Raw genomic sequence first — 20,079 nt, 5'->3', positions numbered from 1 at the left:
GACTAATATCCAGGCACGGGGCTAATCCGCTCAAGCTCACTCCTGAAAATACTTTCCCTAGTCAAATATTTAAAAAATGGTATAATATTTACAATAAACATTGTTTTTGGATTTTCTCTGTAGCTTCATTAGATTTATCATATCTGCCCAAACAGGGAATATACAGTACATGCCTAAATATCTTACAAAGGCACTAGGCAGTTATAAGGCTGATTATTTGAATATTTCCCTCCATTAAAGTTTATTTTTGCACTTTTGCAAGTGTTATGCAGTTTGCTTTGAATAGTCATCAAGTTTATTGTCACACATTAAGTGAAGGAAGGCCTGCAAACAATTTGAATGCAATCAAAAATGTTGGGATAGTGAGGTCATGCCACAATTGAGGTTAATTTAAACGTTCTTGGTTTTAATTAGTCTGTTACCTCATGGAAAATGAACGCTGTTTGTTACAACAATTATTCATATATCTGTGTGACATACAGTATACATAACACACAGGGTCTTTCTTTCTTTCTTTCTTTCTTTCTTTCTTTCTTTCTTTCTTTCTTTCAATATTTCCTTCCTTTCTTTCTTTCTTTCTTTCTTTCTTTCTATCTTTCTTTCTTTCTTTCTTTCTTTCCTTCTTTTGTTCATTCTTTCTTTCTTTTGTTCTTTCTTTTTCTTTGTTTCTTTACTTCTTTAAATTTTTCTTTCTTTCTTTCTTTCTTTCTTTCTTTCTTTCCTTTTTTCTTTCTTTCTTTCTTTCTTTCTTTCTTTCTTTCTTTCTTTCTTTCTTTCTTTCTTTACATGCTTAATAACATAACACATGTCTTTCTAATCTCCATACATATAACTACTCCCTCGATTAAGGCATGAATCACATTTTATTAACAGTGTATGCAATTTATACACTTTTAAAAGTGTATAAATTTATACACTTATAAAATGCAGAGCACCTTCATGTGGAAAACATGCATTTATTTAGTTTTTGTTGATATACTGTTGAACAAAGAGCTTTGGACAGTTGAGATATTGCTTTTCTTTGCTTCAGGCTTCTTCAAGACAAGACAATGTTGTGTCTCTGTCATTAAATTCTCATGTATGGAAAGTTTGGCATATAGCATTGCGTATACTCTCTCACTCTCTTCCTCGCTATGATCCTGATCCTAACAAAACTGTTTTTAAAGCAGCATGGCGTGTTTGTCTTAAAGCTAACATTGTTGGAATAACACACTCAGTCCTATGAGACTATCCAGTTTAATACGGTTGAACCAGTTTTCTTTCATCTGACCGTAAAAAAAACTTTGTCTTAGTCTTGCACCCTTGAACACATGTTCATAGGCAATTTTGTATAGACAGTTTCAAGAAGGTCTGAACAATGTTAGTTTCTTTTCTCATAACAGCATGTCACGGGTGTTTTGGTCACTAATGTAAGTATTATATTTAGTTTTGTCATAATTATAAATTATACATTCCTCCTATTAATGGATGTGGACTGTGGAAAATTACACTATTGTAACTTTTGGCCATTTATAGTATGTTAATGATGTGGAACATTTGCAAGTAAGTTCCTGTTATCACACGAAAGCAGCTATAATCAGTGGTTCCTCTACCAGACTCTTTTTGTAATAGGACAAAAAAATACTGCTTGCCTTGTGACAGAAACCGGAAACGTCCACTCTCCGGATGTTTTTTTCACTACAAGAAAAGTACATACTCACAGTGACAAATGGATTGCAGGCTTATGGACATCCCTAAATTGTCCATAGTATGTTAATGGGTGTATGAGTGTGTGTGATTGTGCCTGTGATGGATTGACAACTTGTCCTAGATGTGTGTCCAAAATCCTCCTTGTGCCCCAGTTCCCTGTAGTATAAACAGTACAGAAAATGAATGGATGGATGAATGGATATTCATATTCAGAATTTTGTCTAGAAGCTTTGGGACTGAAGTTACAAACAGTATGTTCTGGCACAAAATTATTATTATCATTAATACAGCAATATCCAGGTTACACATTTTAGGCTTGCTCAGAAGATTAAAGATTAATGGGTTCTATGTATAGTATGGTGTAAATATTTAGGTACATTTAGGTGATGTTTTTGGGTTACTGTCTGTGTGGGTTTTCAGATCTTCTCCTGCATGCCCATGTGGGCTTCATCTATCCTCCAAAAAACATGCTGGTAGTTGGTCTGTCTAATCTAAATAACGTTTAGATGTGATGAATGTGCATGTACATGTCCAGGTATATTCCTGCCTCGTGTTCCCTGTTCCTGGGACATACTCAATAATCAGATCCTCCATAATTCTGACCAGGATATGGTCACTGAAGATGAATTAATGAAGAATGAATGTCTGCATTGTTACACATCAGTGAGTCATTACCAATAAGTACATTTTAATTTTCAAACATTTTCACTTAGAATTTAAAAAGAGAGAATAAAAACATCATGAAAGTGTCTGAGGTCTGCTGAGACGGAAAAAGTGAGAGCCAAAGACTGCAGAAGACAGGTGCTAAGTTTTCCAAAAACAACGTACCGGTCGATTTCCTTAAGGTGGACACAAACATAGTTCTTTTCATGTGCCGTTAAACTTTTTCACAGTACTATTGATCAGTACAACAGAGCGTTTGCTTTTCTGGAAGTTAGAAACTACGACCATTCCAAAAAAGCTGTTAAATAAAAACTTTTCCTTTTAGTGTGTAGAGACACTTAAAGTAAAACAATTTGTGAATCTACTTACATTTATATACAAAAAATATATATACAATCTCCAGCATCTAGACCTAAAAAAAATAAAGCCAAAACATTTTATTAGAATTAGAATAGAATAAATCTGACAAAATTAGAAGTAATCGTGTGTTTAATCAACACCCCATGAGGTTTTACAACATCAGGCAAAAAGCCAAGACAGGCTAAGACGTGCTTAGCAAGCTGTTTGTACTGGTGTTTTTCTGGATAGAGGCTCATATTGTTCTTCCACTGCAATTCAGCACAAAAAACTTCACTAAATAAAAAAAAATCACTAAGTAAACCGAAAAAAAAGTCTTCTTAAAAGGTTTTACAAAGCATGAACTTTGAATAAATTTTGTATTTGTAAACTGCTGTTGTGTCTCTCATCTCAGATAAAGTGCCACTATAAAGTCCATGATATTCAGTAATCATCTTTGTTTCAACTCATAGTACAATTCTACGGTCATCTTACAGACTAAGAGTCACTAAATGTTTATTGCTCACATTGACTGAATAAAAATCGACCACTTCCTTTAGTCATATTTCCACGCAAAGGTAAATATAAAAATGTCTGCACATGTCCTAATTGGTGTTTTCTCACTCCATATTACTGTTGTCAGGAATCCCATAGACTGTCCAGCCCTTCTTCTTCCGTCTGCTTTTTCTTTCTTCTTCCTGAGCAATGTTCAGATATGCAGCAATGCTGCTTCTCACTCCATAGCTCACCACACTGCTCTGAGTATCACTGTTCAACAACTGAGACCTGGTCAGGAAACACAAATGAACTGTCGGTCAAGGAATATTACAAGGATGTAAGAGCTGCTCAGAAATACAAAGTAGGAGGAAGGCGGTTAGAAATCACAGGCAGACATAAAATGTATTAAAAAATATTTATATCATATTCAGGATTTTTTTTGTTTGTTTGTTTGTTTTTTGTTCTACAGTTAAAATCTTGTCATTTGCCCACATTTAACCTGTAAATAATAATCTGGCATCTCTGGAACATCTGAGGAAATCTAACCCATTACATTCTTCATTATGTTCTAAGGGCATGTAAAGTTTTGCACTCAAACTTAAGTGCTGCCATAATGGAAATCTTGAAATCGTGACAGTGGCAAGAAAACTCATTTTGACAATATCGTCTAGAATTCACCCAGTCCATGTTATATCCATCCATCCATCCATTTTCTACCGCTTATCCGGGGCCGGGTCGCGGGGGCAGCAGTTTAAGCAGGGACGCCCAGACTTCCCTCTCCCCAGACACTTCCTCCAGCTCTTCCGGGGGAATACCGAGGCGTTCCCAGGCCAGCCGAGAGACATAGTCCCTCCAGCATGTCCTAGGTCTTCCCCGGGGCCTCCTCCCGGTTGGACATGCCCAGAACACCTCTCCAGGGAGGCGTCCAGGAGGCATCCGGAACAGATGCCCGAGCCACCTTAGCTGACTCCTCTCGATGCGGAGGAGCAGCGGCTCTACTCTGAGCTCCTCCCGAGTGACCGAGCTCCTCACCCTATCTCTAAGGGAGCACCCAGCCACCCTGCGGAGGAAACTCATTTCGGCTGCCTGTATCCGGGATCTTGTCCTTTCAGTCATGACCCAAAGCTCATGACCATAGGTGAGGGTAGGAACGTAGATCGACTGGTAAATAGAGAGCTTCGCCTTGCGGCTCAGCTCTTTCTTCACCAAAACAGACCGGTATATCGACCGCATCACTGCAGAAGATACACCGATCCGCCTGTCGATCTCCCGCTCCATCCTTCCCTCACTCGTGAACAAGACCCCAAGATACTTAAACTCCTCCATGTTATAATGAATATAAATTTTTTCTTATTTAAAGACATTTTATTTAATAAAGGTTTATGTTTGACCTTAGACATACGTAAGCAGTCATGTGTTAATAACCAGATAGTTAATATCCACCTGTTCACTTTTCTCCATTCGAAGTTACGGCGCATCACCACAGGGGGCGCTTGTGAGACTGAACTTGGCGTAGTACTGTTAAGAGCCAGACAAGGGGCTGAAAGAATGCAGCAAATGCCATCTGAAGAGTCTGAATCACAAAAGACAAATAAGGCAAACTTCGTGACTATAATACAATCACAAACACTGTTAATACACATTTTCTGTCCAGCACTCTGTGGTGAATGTGATGAAACTTTGTTTACAGACTTGACTTCCTTTTTAAAATGCCTGTCAAACTTGGTGACCAAAGAGGTGACACGTAGAATTAAAATACCATATAATATTCGTTCATTTGTTTATAGTAACATATTATTATGTAATATCTATATAATGCTAGTGGGTTTTTATTTTAATTACATTTTAACAATACAGAAAATATTTTAGTTAGGAATATTAGTTGTGAATCTGTTATGAATCTCATTTTGTCAACTCATTTCTTTAAAATGAAAGGGTGTTGTTTTTTACACTACGGATATTTTATATTGTGTATCAGAATCCTTTCTAATGTAGTTTTGCTTATTGTGCTACAAAGAAATATGTAGTGATTTCATGTTTCACTGTCCTCAGCCTGTTTGGTGTTCATGTTTCACCTGAGTAGTGGTTGACCATGTCCTCTAAGCACTGAAAGGTGAGACGCGGAGAGATGTAGTACCAGCTGTTGTCCAAACGCAGGATCTTATAATGCATTACGTCTCTGTGTCTCACAGACAGAGAATACACACCTGTGGGATGCATCATACATTACATACAATAACACTGCTGGATAAATATTGTTATGAATATAAAAAATGATTTATATAATATAGAAATATATAACAATTGTTTACAAATTTTTCAAATGTTCCAAGTCTGTTTTGCAGACTTTTATATTATTAGAATTATTGTACAATATTCTGTCTCTTTTTACACTTTACATGATTTGTGTTATTATTATTATTATTATTATTATTATTATTATTATTTATATATATTTTGAGTAAATTGCTATTTTATTTTATGTTCTTTTCTTATTCTGTTTTTCTTTTCCATTTTAAATGTATGAAAGGTGCTATATTATTATCATTATTATTATTTTTATTATTATTATTATTAGTAGTAGTAGTAGTAGTAGTGGTAGTAGGTATAGTAGTAGTAGTAGTAGTAGTAGTAGTGGTTGTAGGTATAGTAGTAGTAGTAGTAGGTGTAGTAGTAGTAGTAGTAGTGGTAGTAGGTATAGTAGTAGTAGTAGTAGGTATAGTAGTAGTAGTAGTAGGTGTAGTAGTAGTAGTGGTAGGTGTAGTAGTAGTAGTAGTAGGTGTTGTAGTTCTGTAGGTGTAGTAGGTGTAGTAGTAGTAGTAGCAGTAGCAGTAGTAGGTGTAGTAGGTGTAGTAGTAGTAGCCATGGCACAATATCACTTTATCTTTTCCAACAGCGTTCATAACTATCCCACAACATTACTTTTATCTTGGGTAGGGTCCCCCTTAGCCTCAAATCTTTGTGCAGATTCCCCAATATATTGGAAAAGTTCCTTGAGATTCTTGTCTATCAATCAACATGATTGAATGAATTCCTGCAGATTTTCTACCACATCCCAAAAGTGTTGTATTGGACCCGGTGACTGGAAAGGCCACTGATTAACACTGAACTCATTGTCGTGTCCATTGGTGCCAAACTCTGACCTCATCATCTATGTGCCTCAACATATATGATATAATGAATCATCAAAGCAGGCTATGTTTCTTCAGTCTAGACATTTTCTGTAAGCCTGTTCCCACTGTAGACAGCTTTCTGCTCTAGGCTGACAAAGTGGATCCTGACGTGTTCTTCTTTTGTCTGTCTAACTAAGGATCTGATGAGTTGTGCAGTCCGATGTGCTTTCCTGGCTATCTGAGTTACTTTAGCCTTTCTGTCAGCTTAAAACCAGTCTGTTCATTTTTTGTTGACCTCCATCATCAACAAGGCATTTCCATCAGCAGAACTGCTGCTCACCGGATGTTTTTGCTTTATTGCATCATATTGAGTAAAATCTTGAGACTGTTGTGCAGGAGATCAGCAGTTATAGACATACTCAAAACAGGCTGTCTGGCATGCAGAATCATACAATGGTCAAGATCATTATTTCCCTTTTCTGATTGTTGATGTGAACATTACCCGAAGCTACTGACCCGTATCTACATTGCAGAATTGACTGATTGGCTGATTACATAATTGCAGAAATTAGTAGGTGTGCATGTGTTCCTAATAACATGCTCAGTTAGTATATAAATATGTGTAAACATTTCTAGTTCCAAAGAAATTTTTTTCCATATCCAAGTTATTTTTTTTCCATTTGTTACAAGATCTCAGATATCCACTGTACCATTTTTTACAGATAGCAGATTGTTGCCATAATAATAATAATAATAATAATAATAATAATAATAATAATAATAATAATAATAATAATAATAATAATTGTTATTATTATTATTGTTGTTGTTGTTGTTGTTTGATGTAATGGTCAGTCATGAGCAATATTACCTCTTTGGCTTGGACTTTCTCTAATGAGAAAAGAGCCGACCGTATTGCCGGGTAAATATAGCAGCTCCTCGGCTTTTTGCCTCCCCACTCCTTCGAAAAGCCATCTTAAGAAACATTTAAACTTAATTTAATGGAATGTACAAGTCAAGCAACAAAGCAAGCATATATAGAATATCCAATATGTTGTTGTTATTATTCTTTTTTATTGTGCTGATTTCAAGCTTATTTTATATATGTGTGTAAGTATTAACAAACTGGAATCTTTTTAGTCAGTGCTGTCTTTTGATTTGTGCCTTTGCAGGTCGCTTGCTTAATTACTTACCCATGATAGACCTTTGCCACATGATTATTTGGGATATAGTTCTCAGTTCCAGTTTGCAAAGAGCGGACTTTCCACCAGCAAGCTTCCCTGCACATGACATGAGTAAAGCAAAAACATTTGATGCAGATGAAACTAGTAATGTCAGAAACCTTTAACCTGACGATGAAGTGAAATTCAAATCCTATAGTATAAAAGAACTGAAAAGGTACTCACTGAGACAGAACCTTCAGCTTCTCACCCATCCTAAACATCGGCTCACTTATGTCTCGGCATGGGTAGTCAGCAATGACAACCAAATTCTCATCATCTGTGGTAGAAAAATTGCTGTAAAAGTGTATTTTTTTGTAAAGAACACAACTAACACTTAAGAACATTGGCCATAGTACAACATGATACATACAAAAATCCTCATTAGGAATAGATTTATATTCCTCGTATTTTAGTGCTGGTTGTAATTAAAATCACAGGTTTATAATAATGCACGGATATTGTTATCTATTGCAATATGCTGTTGTCTGTGTTGTTTACATAGTAACAATAAACCTTCACAGGGTCTTGTCTAAAAATAAAACAAAGAATTGTAATTGTTCGCTCTGGGACACGGTTAACAATAAAACATTTTTTGTTATAATATGTTTTGGGTGTTAATGGTAGCAACTCTTCATGTCATGTCGCAGCACACTGCAATTTGTTTTATTCTTTGCTTATAAGATTTAATAATACGGTATGTCTGGTGCTGCCATGATACTACAATTTAATAGTTGTACATCAAATCCTATAGATTTGTCATGATATTTTAAATGTATTCATTTTAAATCAGTAATAATTTATAAATTATAAAATTATCATTTAAAATGATCAGATTTTTCAAATTTCTTTTCTCTGATGTAAATTTAGTCAGAGACCAGGCTTGATTTTGATCAGATGTACCACAGAATCTGAAGTAACACTTAAAAAGTTTGTCAGCTTGATGTCCGATTGTTGCCTGATTTAATGGAATACGCATTTCTCAGCATTTATGTAGGATTATGAATGCCTTCCCACGAAGGTCAACTGTAGCTTGTTGTAATTGTTATCATGAATGCCTTCTCACGAAGGTCAACTGTAGCTTATTTACCGCTATGAACCTCACTCTTACATTATCAGCTATAAACAGTAACTATATTTACTTTTTATAAAGAAAGTATTACAACAAATCACAAGCTCAGTAAAACCATACATATCCGATCTGAGTTTTCTGATCTAACAGATATGAGGAAGCCTTACCTTTAAATGAAGGATCAAAGTGGTTGGACACAGTGTGATTGTCAGCTACTTGGCCTTTTATTATATTCCCCATAATGGCAGTCGAGAAAGAAAACTGTAGAACCACACATTCATTTTTACACTCATTTTTCTAATTGCATTAGAGATGTTACAATTCTCTAGCTGTCACCACACTGCTTTCAATTTCGCAACTTCCTCAAAATGGCTGAAGTGTTATCTCCAACAAGACACACTCAGCAGGATGGGGAAGCTGTGGGGAGCCTATCAGAGGCATGTCAGAATTTTCCATTGGACACCCATTTACATCATGAAACTCATGAAAAACTTAGCCATGGCTCTCTCTCAGCTGTCACCAATATCATGTATATCTTTATTATGTATATAATAAAGTTTTGACATGTGACAAATGTACAACTTCATATGAACAAATGCAAATGAAATAAATAATCAGTGCAAATATGGAACAAATTTTTGCATAATGAAAATTGTAATTATAATCGTAAAACAAGCTAAATGAGGTTGTGGAAGTTTTATCTGAATAATCACTTCCATACCAAAATATATTTTAAGAAACAAATATAAAAACTTTTTAATCACCTTTATTTCAGTTCCTGAACCGAATTGTATCCATTCCCATGAGAGGGGACAGCTACCATGGAGTCATCACTGGCGAATGGCAGTGAAAGCCTAACTGCTGTGCTGGTGAAGATGTGCAGAGACCTGCTACATCTGCACTGCAACAATGAACTGGCACTTCAGTGTCGAAGGGCTTGAGTCTAAAAGTAAGAACTGTCTCTGGCTGAACACTTCCTGCTGAAATGAGGAAGACAAAAGCACACAACCACTGACCATGTTCTTGTATCAGAGATGTGTTTCAAAATGGTGTGATTATTCCATTTCCTTTTAAGATGAGAGTGTGTTGCTGTTGAACATTCTTAACACTAATAATTATTTTAAAATGCATGATCTTTTACTTTAACCGTAATGCAGTGATGCCTTGTGGTTGCTTTGAACATTCTCTGATCACAGGCAAGTATAATGTTTTAGAAGTATGTAATATCATTTCTTAATGTAATAGAGCCTGATGACTGTCTTCCAGCAGGACATCATATTTGATCCTGTGGCGCCTTCAGTATTTCCCCATAAGCCTGTCATTAGATTTTTTGTGATGAGTATCATAAGCATTTAGGAGGTTTGACAAGGTAAAGCAATTTCTTTAGAGATATATTTTCATCATTTGTTCTACAAGGAAACTCTAATCACCATTTGACATTGTTTTCTGTGATGTTTTATTCTTTAATACATTCAGACCATCATTTTATGTTCCTCTTTTTATTAAGAAATTATCTTAAAATTATTTGAATAAATTATTATTATTATTATTATTATTATTATTATTATTATTATTATTATTATTATTATTATTATTATTTTTATTATTATTATTATTATTATTATTAGAGTTTCCCTTATTCTCCAAATGTTTGCATGGGTTTACTTTAGGTTCTTCAGTGTCTTTACACTTCCCTAAACATGGCAGAAGTTGGACCGCTCACTCTAAATTGGCCCTGGGTGGGAATGTGTGTGCATTCTAATTGCAGGGTTCCATCAGGTGACCAACCTCATGTCCAGTTCTCCCAGGATAGGCTCTTGATCCTCCGTCACCTTGACCATAATAAAATACCTATTAAAAAAGGGATAGAATTGAAATACTTTAATATATTTAAAAGCATTTTGGACCATTTGAGACCACCCTATTAATTCTATTTGCACATCTTTTTGCTGATTATGAATAAACTGAGCTGTATAATTTATTCTCTTCTGTTTAAGTTGAATTTCAATGGTTTTCCAGCCACCAGAGAAACAGCATGAGCTTAGGATATGACAGAAACTGGTGCAGACGATTAAATTCAACTTTCACAAACATTCAAGTGTTCAGAAGCAGTAAAGTTGTGAATGGTCTTGGCTGCTTTACGCACAAGTAAAACAAATGTAGGTGGGTTACCTATTTATAAAGACACTGAGGCTATTTTTCTCATCAAAAGCAAAACTCAGTTATATGGTTTTCTTTCCTGTCTGACTTTTAACAGACGATTGTGCTACTCACTAAGTCTGTTTTAATGTTTCGAGTAATTTAATTATGTTGCTTAGAATGAATTCAAAATAAGAAATAGTTTTCACTGTTAACTTCCCCTCTTTTGTAGCTATTGTGTGTCTTAGCTTCTTCCTGTAGATATTAATACAGCATGCAATAGATGTATTTATGGTGTCAGCTCTGACCAACAGGAAGACTCAATGGTTTTCACAGAATTTGAATACAAGTAATCAAAAAACTGATAATAGTCATGTTACACTTTAGATAAAGCCCAATGAGGCTAGAAAATGAGACTCATTCTCATACATCCAGCTCATCCATTCAAATGTAATATAAAAAAAAGCCTGAAAATAAATTCTCTAGTAGTTATGTGTAATGTGTTGGTGGGGGTGTGCGGGGGGGAACATGGGTAAAAGTGTATTATAGTTCTTCTCACTATGTTTGGTGTATTATTTTCTAACTCAAAGCCTCGGTATGGAAAATGAAAGATAAGAAGTAAGAAAACTGAGTAAGTTTAATCTACAAATCTAATCAGTACAAGAGAAAGAGGAAGCATGAATAAATTATGTTGACAAAATGTTTGTTTTGTTGGAAAGGCTTCTTGAGTAGTTTTCCAACCCCCTCACTGCCATATTGATTTTAGATTATTTTCAACATTCTCATGGCTGAGCCAAAATTTAAAAAAAAATTAGATCTCAGATATCCACGTATTTTAAAAAATGAAAGCACAAGAAGAGAGTTTAATTTTTTACTCAATAAACATTACATACAGACATTGTTTACATACAGACACAGAGTTTTGAATGATCACCAATTCAGAATTTCCATAACATGCATTAAAACTAAGTCTGAAATGTGCATGTTCACTGGAAGAGTATTTTTACATGCTGATTGCATGATTGTTAGTCTGCTAAAAGCATTATCTTGTCGACATTGAGTTATAATTAGTAAGTAACTCTGTTAATAAAGCTCAGCACTTTTATTTCATACTACTAAAAGATTTTTGTCACAAACAAAATTATTGTTTGCTACATTCATCACTATTACTTACACTGAGGCTCTGGGGCTGAATCTACTAATAGCAAGACCTTGGAACTACAGATTAATATTGTGAGTTCTGAGTTATGGTATTTATCAATGCCTAGATAGGCTTAATTAATACCATTTGTGTCTTACTTATTCCAGATACGGTATATTGTGGGTGTGATGGGTGTCTGTAATGCACAACAGGCTTTGGTTATAGTCTGGACTGACCACAGAGCTGGAGTAAAGATCAGCTCTGTAGCACAGCCTTTCTCACCCAGACCTCAATGGAAACTCTTACACACGCAGACCGAATTGTGTCACTGAGCAAACTGCCTTCTGCAGCTGTGTTAACCGGCAATGCAAGGAGATGCCACTTATAAAAAGCTGCAAGTATGAGACCACATGGCAGAATGATCTGTCTCAGTGAGGCCTACGCCACTCAAATGTGCATTTCCTCAAAAAACTGCTGGAAGGAAATTAATTAATTCCAAAAATTACTGATAAAAGGGCAGATTCCACTACTTTTATAATTTGTGTTATCAAATTCAAAATTAAAGGTTTGGTTAATGCTACATGGCATCTACAGCAAAAAAAGCAGCTGAAATACCTACACAAACATTTATAAAGTTCTCATTGAGACAACACTTTAGTTAAGAGACATATTTGTTGATATACAGTTTTGCTATGTCACGTTATTGAGTGAAATAATATGACACCTGACAAGTTTAATTACAATTTTACATCAAACTGAAAGAGTTAGGTATATTTTCTCTGGCCCCAAATTTGATAGAGTTTGTGTAATTTTGACTGGAAGCTTGGCAGAGAGAGAAGACTTTTGGTTGTACTCATCTTTGTTGAATTTTCTGATTAAATTCACTTGGCAAGTTGGAAGTAAAGACAACTTCTTTACTGAAAGTTAAACAGATCATGTGATCTAGATGGATATATTTATTTGTATCTGTAAAAAACTCAATTTCTTTTTTTCACAGAGCATCAAAAAGCACCTGTGGGTTCATGGAGCATCTGGAGGAGGAAGGAATGCATCAGGACTAGGATCCCATGGGATGGAACAAAAAAGTGGGTGTTTTTTACTGTCATGCAGATGTGAGCCAATTACCAGTTATAAAGCTCACTGGACAAGTAAAGACCATAGGCATTAATAAATGTGTAGTTTTGGGCCACACAATTGCATATTTATTATCTGCCTGTTTGGTTCAGGAGGATTGGCTTAAATTAATCTTCTATTGCAAGCTAATACATGATGTTTATATTTTGGTAAATGAACAGAATTCAATAGAAAATACTGCTGCCAGGTACAAATAAAAATAAAAAAATCATAAAAAATAAAATAAAATTGATGTAGGTAAGTTTAAGGAACTGGAATTCACCACATTACCAGAGCTGGCATCTCCTTGTTTTTCCAGTATTTTATCATTCAACAGTATCATCCAGAGGAAAGTGATATGGATACAAATACTGATTACACAGCTATTGGCAAGCTAATGACCAGGATGTATCTCTGACATATCAGAAGCAGGCTGAGATGCAAAAACAGTTTCATTACAAAATAAGTCTTATGGCAACATAGCATCAAAAGGACAAATGCAGTGTTTATGGTAGTTGGAATGAGATATGTTTATGTATTTGTTTATGTGGTATATGACGGCAATACTTGAGAACAGTGGGTAGCATTGTGGGTACTAACAGTGGGTGCTGCCTCACAGATCTAGAGTTCTGGATACAATACAAAGTTCCACATGTTCTTTCTGTGTTTTGTGTCTGTATTTGGTTCTCCAGTTTCCCACCATGTGCAAGTAATTGGATTCGTTACACTAAATTGCTCACAGGTGTGAATAAATTTGTGAATGTGTGTGCATGGTGCACTGCAATAGATTAACATCCCATTCAGGGTAAATTCTTCACCTTGTGAACTGTGTTCCCAGGATTGGCTCCATATCCACTGACCAGATTAAAGATGAACGAATGAATGAATGAATGAATGAATGAACGAATGAATGAATGAATGAATGAATGAATGAATGAATTAATTAATTAATTAATTAACGATGAATGAAGATATGTCAGTTGTCATAAGGTGGTTGAATAAAAAAAATTCAAATATACACTGTAAAGTGTTGCCAAAAAGCATATAATATATTTCTGAGTTTCAGAAATTAATGCTAATACCAGCTGCAGTCTTTTCTGCAGAACATGGAGTACTTTCTGTGAAAAAAAAACATTCACTTATATTTCTCTTTGGGAAAACAGCTTCCCTCTAGAGACTCTTTAGTTTAATACAGTTATTTAGCATGATGTTCCAAAAAATGAACCTGAGAGATGTGAGAGCCAGTGAGGGCGAAGTAAACAGTAGGGAGGGATTTGGCAGTAAAAAGCAGTGATTATAGCAAAATAAAGCACCTGTGTGTTCTGGCAGCCTCTCTTTAGCCTGAATTGGCACTATAAAGTGATACCAACCCACACATTACAGTCTGAGACATCCCATAATGAACTGCTTCACTTATCTCAATATCCCTAGCTATTACCTGTTCATTGTACCCTGTCCTCTTTATCTACAATTAAGATCTTTTCTTCCAAATTACTTACAGCAGCTCAGCATTCTCTCTTTTAATGCATTCCTTTATTCGCTGTAGCTCAAATGGACTCAGGTAAGTCTGTAGGTGACAACCACACCACTAGTCATGAATTGGCATCTAGAGTAATGTAACTGTATTGTTTTGAAGACTGCAATGGAAATAAATGACAGGCTATGCTACATAGATGAAATTGTCTTATACTTCTTCATTGGCTAGAATTTTTTACTGACAGTCTGAGTGAGTGCACTTTGGGATCTAAGAAGAACATTTTCTTGTGTGTCATTATGAATTATTGGTTAAACAGAGAGCATTCCAGGAAAAATCTCTGCAATATTTCTTTAAAGAGGCTCTGACGACAGCAATGTCTGTCCTGCCGTTTGAGTCTGAATGTGTTTATTTAGAAACAAAATGATAAATGGATACTCAAGCCATATTTTGAGATTTTTTTAACCGGATCAGCTCTTATTCAGCACACACATATGTTGAGGCATAATAAAATATCTGACTTTATACTAAACAGTATAGGCATTGTGTGTGTACATTGCACAAACAAAATAGCTATATTTCCAAAATAATTATTCTATTCGTGCAATATATAATAAGTTCAAATCTCTTATCATATAAACAGCATTTGAAAAGTTTCATCCGTAAATGGTACACCAGATCCTTCAAGAATCATTGTGTTGATCAGAGTGACTTCTTTTCTTGCAAAAATATTAGAAAAATGTTGGACTGAATTCATGGCTGACATTTTTGCTTGTCTCTGTAGACTTAGGAATTTAAAGTGTCACTAAAATCTCCATGTATGGCTACAAATTATTTTCTCTTCCACTCCTGAACTGATATCACGCCGTTTGTTTCTGGTATTGCTGGTGAGATTCTTCTCAACTCATTAAAAAGTACTCTGAAGTCAGAGCTTTTACAAATAATGCACCTAAATGCACTATGAGAGGATCTTAGATATGCAATGCATTTTAAAAGCATTACACTTCTGGAGATTCTTAGACAGTTGTATGTTTTTCTGAGAAAACTGGGATTGCGTAAAATTGGTTGATTTAATAGCTGGTTTTGGCCCACACAGATTCAGCAGGAGTAAACTCCATTGATGTCTGCCATAACTCAAAAGAGCAAGCTAGCTCAAAAGATAGGGAAGATATTAGCAAACCTGTCTTCTAACAGAATTAAATCATCTAAAGTGGATTAAGAAATGTGTATCATCTGACCCTTAAGGAACAGTGTACTGCTATTACGAAAATTCTCTTTTGAAAGAATCAGATGAATGCAATTGTATTTTCAAACCTTCCAAAAGAGTGTCTTTTTAAAGAGTTTGCAGAAGTTAAAGAATTTGCTTTGTATGAGTCAGTTATCTACAATAAACTAACGAGATGAACTCATGAGGAGCTTAAAATGTAAAATATATAAAGCAATCCAAACTAGAGCAGCCTCTTGAATTCTATGCCATATTTCTGCTATTTAAATAAAATAATGAGCTCTGAGAATGAACAAATTTTTATCACTCCCTGCTCTAGTATGTTTGACTAGATATAAGGTGATTTATGCTGTGGTCCCTTAAATGTTCCAATATCCTCTGATGCATAAACTGTGCTTACAGCACTGGAAAAGGGTAAGGACTTTTCTTGTGGTTTAAACATTTGATTTGGGCTGTGAATATGTCAGTATTGAACAACATGCAAGTTAGACTTTCATTGTGCCTCCTGTGCATAAGACAAGAAAGGACTTTTATTTTGCAGTGGTAAAATCCCTTTGGTAATAAAACCCCTATGTTATACAGAATATTTCCATTTAGAATATTTCCATTTTCTATGATGATACATGCCACAGGGTCATTTTAATGCACATCATATGGATTCAATAATAAATAAAAAAGAAATATCCACCACAAATAGGCTAACAAAAAGGAAGGCAAAAACTGAGACAAGAACAATAAAAAGACTAGAAATGGAACTTTGAAAATCTTGTGTGCGTTCCTTATCGTGACATTCATATTTATTATTTTAAAATATTTGTTAGTCATTGAAGTCATTGATTTACTCATCATATCTGTTTCAGGAACTGTGAACTGTTTTAAAGATTTTCACCACACTGTTCCATTTGGCACAGTGAATGCTTATTTGATTAAGGAAGCCATTAAATGTTTATCCTTAAAAAGGGGTTAAATCCTGTGACGTCAAGTCAAAAAGCTTTTATTTTCATTTCAACCCTATATAGCTGTTGTAGTACACAGTGAAATGAGACAATGTTTTTCCAGGTCCATGGTGCTACATAGAACAAAGACAGGGCTAAGGACTTAGTAAGTTAGTCCTAGCCACATAAAGTACCTCTCTAGAAAAAGCTAGACCTGTTACCCATTTAAACCCTTGAGAATATTTTTTAGAGTGTACATTACCTCCTAGCCGTTTCTGACAACAGACTAAGGGGGTTAAAACCTTTGTTATGGCAGCTAAATAGTTTGTGAATACTTGCAGCTTACCAGTAAATACAGACACAAATATTTATTTCATTTTTTATATAAACTTGTCTTTCGGACACGAGACTTTTCTGGCCTCTCTGGAGTAAACTACTGTCAACAAGGATGAGTTTGTTAAATCCAGTGAGAAGTGGTAAGACATGAGTAATATATTAAAGTAGCCAAATTTCTCAAGTAGTCCAGAATATTCTGGGTACATTTCCCTAAACTGACCGTCAGTGAAGCCATGATGTCATTGAAGTTCAGAGAGAGGTGTTCATTTGTATACAGAAGTTTATTTCACTTCATCCACTAACTCTGCATAGTCTCAATGTGAAGTCATTTAATAGAGGACTACAGTAATATCTTCTCTTCTCTCTGCTCAAGCTCAAGTGTCTTTTGCAGCTCCTGACCACAAATATGATATAGACATTCTTATTGTGAACAGAAGTGGGGTCCTCATATAACCCGTAACTGTGCTCTGGTTAAAAATGGTTTAAATTGTTCCGATACAGTGTAAGATGATTTTGGAAAGGTTTACTTTGCTACTGATAGTAATCTCTCAAGATATAATAACAGGCTAAAGCTGTTAACTGAATACTAAATTTTAAGAGCACTGTAAAAACCTTACCATGATTAGTGCCAGCTCTGGTGCATTTGTGGTTTTAATAAAAAAAAAATATTATTTAAGAATGCTGATGACATCATCATGGTTAAGGCTTTCTTTAAACTCCAGTATCATCCAGTTAGTTGCCTACATATATATAAAACACCATCTTCTTTGTGGTATCATCAGTTCTCTATGAATGTGTGATTTGGACAGAGGATATAAGGTTTCTAAAAGGTGCTTACAAGCTCAGAACTAGGTTTTGTGTAGTGGGGAAAAAAAAATACAGTGGATTTTGAAAGTCAATAACTTGAATTCTATAGGCTAGATTGCCAAAAAGAAAACTGATACTTCATGACAAGAACAGGACCTACACTGCTTATGAGGTGTGTCTCTCCTTTTATCTGCTGCTTTTAAACAAAGGTTGGTCATTTGTCATAGTAACATTTGCTCGCTATCATGTTTCACCTATTTCAACTTGTCAGAAATGACATCAAACCTGGGTGTAAATTAAAGAAAAAAAACCCCCTGCATACATTTGCAATATGTAAGTGGCTGTAATACTAACACAAAAATACAACCCACTTCCGACTAACAAAAAAACCATAGAGCATGTGGGTAGACAAATTAGCTATTATTAATTTCAGAAGTCTGCAAAATAAAAGGAAGGAAACAGCAAGGAAAAAGTCTGGTGTAACTGCTGCTTAATAATAATAGACAGTCTGTAGATTTGTTTTCTATTGAAACGTTCACAAAGATAAAGTTGATGTGAAGAAGCAAATCCACATATTTCATGCCCAGGTTTTTTTCTCCTACAATTAATTAGCTTATTTACTACAGAAATTGTTTGTCAAATCAATTGCTTTAAATCTTATTGTTTTAAAAAGGTATTGATGCAACAAAGAACTTATAGAAGAAGGAGGGTTTTACTTTAATATGGATGTGAATGAGGAGTGAAATAACAAAAATCACATTATTAACAGGTTATTAACAGTGCAGCACTGCAAGATCAAGGCATCAATGCATAGTTTGTTTATGTTTCTGGAAACTTCAGCAATATCACCCAAGCAACAAGGTTGTTGTACTGAAGATCTGGCTGTGATTTGACCAAAGGTAATCTGCAGGGATTCACAGCCTTGCTTTTATTCAGTACAACAGCAAGATAGTGAGTGTGAGCTTGCTTTTATACCGTTCTATAAAAAAAAATAATATACTGAGTACCTGATATTTCAGACACAATATAGGCAAATTATTTCTGATCAATGCCACTAGTTGGAGATAGAAGCCACAGTTGGATAGAACAGCTGCACAGACTACCAGACAGCTAGTAGTAAATGTATCAACAGACATAAATACAGTATAACAAATATAACAACAGATAGGGTGATATATACAGTGAAATGTACCAGTGCTCTTAGATTAGTCCTTGGTCAAGCAAATTACTGAACCAAAATGAACTATTGCATTAATAACTTTGCAAGCAGGATTAAAAAAATAGATAAAATCCTGCATGCATCAGTAGTTAAAAACATTCAAATACTCAAGTGATGTAGTTGTGATGCTAAAGTTGGGTAAATATGAATATATATATATATATAAACTAAATTCACAGCCAGTATTCAGGGTGCTGACGTTTACAGTCTTTTCGAGGAAGTGGTATGGTTCATACACACACACAAACACACACACACACACACATATGTACACACACACACACACACACACACACACACACATATATATATATAGAGAGAGAGGGGGGGTGAAAGAGGAGAGAGAGGGAGAGAGAGAGAGAAAGAGAGAGAGAGAGATAGAGAGAGAGAGAAAGAGTGAATGAGTGAGTGTAAGAGAGAGAGAGTGAAAGAGAGAGAGAGAGAGAGAGAGAGAGAGAGAGAGAGAGAGAGAGAGAGAGAGAGAGAGAGAGAGAGAGAGAGAGAGTTAATATACAGTAAAAAGCATAAACAGATAGAGATAGTAGGACCACTGAATTATAACCTAGTCTGAACAGACGCAGTGGAAAATTCCACAAAATCATTCTTGACACAACGTGCCTGTTCCCTTTCAGGTACGTTGCCAATTATTCAATTTTCCCACTTTGGGATATTATCGACCCGACTACCCAACCATATGACCCCAGCAACTGGAATAAACGAACAAACAAACAGAATCATAATGTTGTACTGGTTTCCAGGACGAAATAAAAAAAACGAATATTTGTTTTATTGTTCTACAGAAAATTGTATTGTATTGTATTGTATTGTATTGTATTGTATTGTATTGTACAGAAAATATCTGTGTTTGGACAGAAGTAATGCTGGGGTATAAATATTATTATTATTATTGTTATTGTTATTGTTATTATTGTTGTTATTATTATTATTATTATGAGCGCATTGCGCGTGTTTTGCGCTCGTGTCCGACAACCTGCACTTCCATGTGCGTCCGAGGCGCTGAGTAAATAATGGAAAAGGAAGGACGAGGAAGAGGAAGAGGAGGAAACCCGGGGCTTGTTCCTAGCTCTGACGTCACGGA

At 35.3% G+C, this 20,079-nt stretch overlaps 1 protein-coding gene across 1 annotated transcript; it reads right to left on the bottom strand.

Moving 5' to 3' along the window:
• Positions 1–2,356: 2,356 nt before the first annotated feature.
• sla1a (Src like adaptor 1a) lies at positions 2,357–9,535 on the bottom strand. The gene is made up of 8 exons (XM_060897555.1): positions 9,356–9,535; positions 8,759–8,852; positions 7,706–7,799; positions 7,493–7,579; positions 7,171–7,274; positions 5,262–5,393; positions 4,630–4,759; positions 2,357–3,474 (listed from the first exon to the last, which is right to left on the bottom strand). The coding sequence occupies exons 2-8, from the start codon at positions 8,829–8,831 to the stop codon at positions 3,309–3,311; spliced, it is 786 nt and encodes a 261-aa protein (XP_060753538.1). The 5' UTR covers positions 8,832–8,852; positions 9,356–9,535; the 3' UTR covers positions 2,357–3,308.
• Positions 9,536–20,079: the final 10,544 nt, after the last annotated feature.

This window comes from Tachysurus vachellii, chromosome 21 (assembly GCF_030014155.1).
Source record: "Tachysurus vachellii isolate PV-2020 chromosome 21, HZAU_Pvac_v1, whole genome shotgun sequence".
Taxonomy (NCBI): domain Eukaryota; kingdom Metazoa; phylum Chordata; class Actinopteri; order Siluriformes; family Bagridae; genus Tachysurus; species Tachysurus vachellii.
This window is presented reverse-complemented; position numbering and strand designations above follow the sequence as displayed.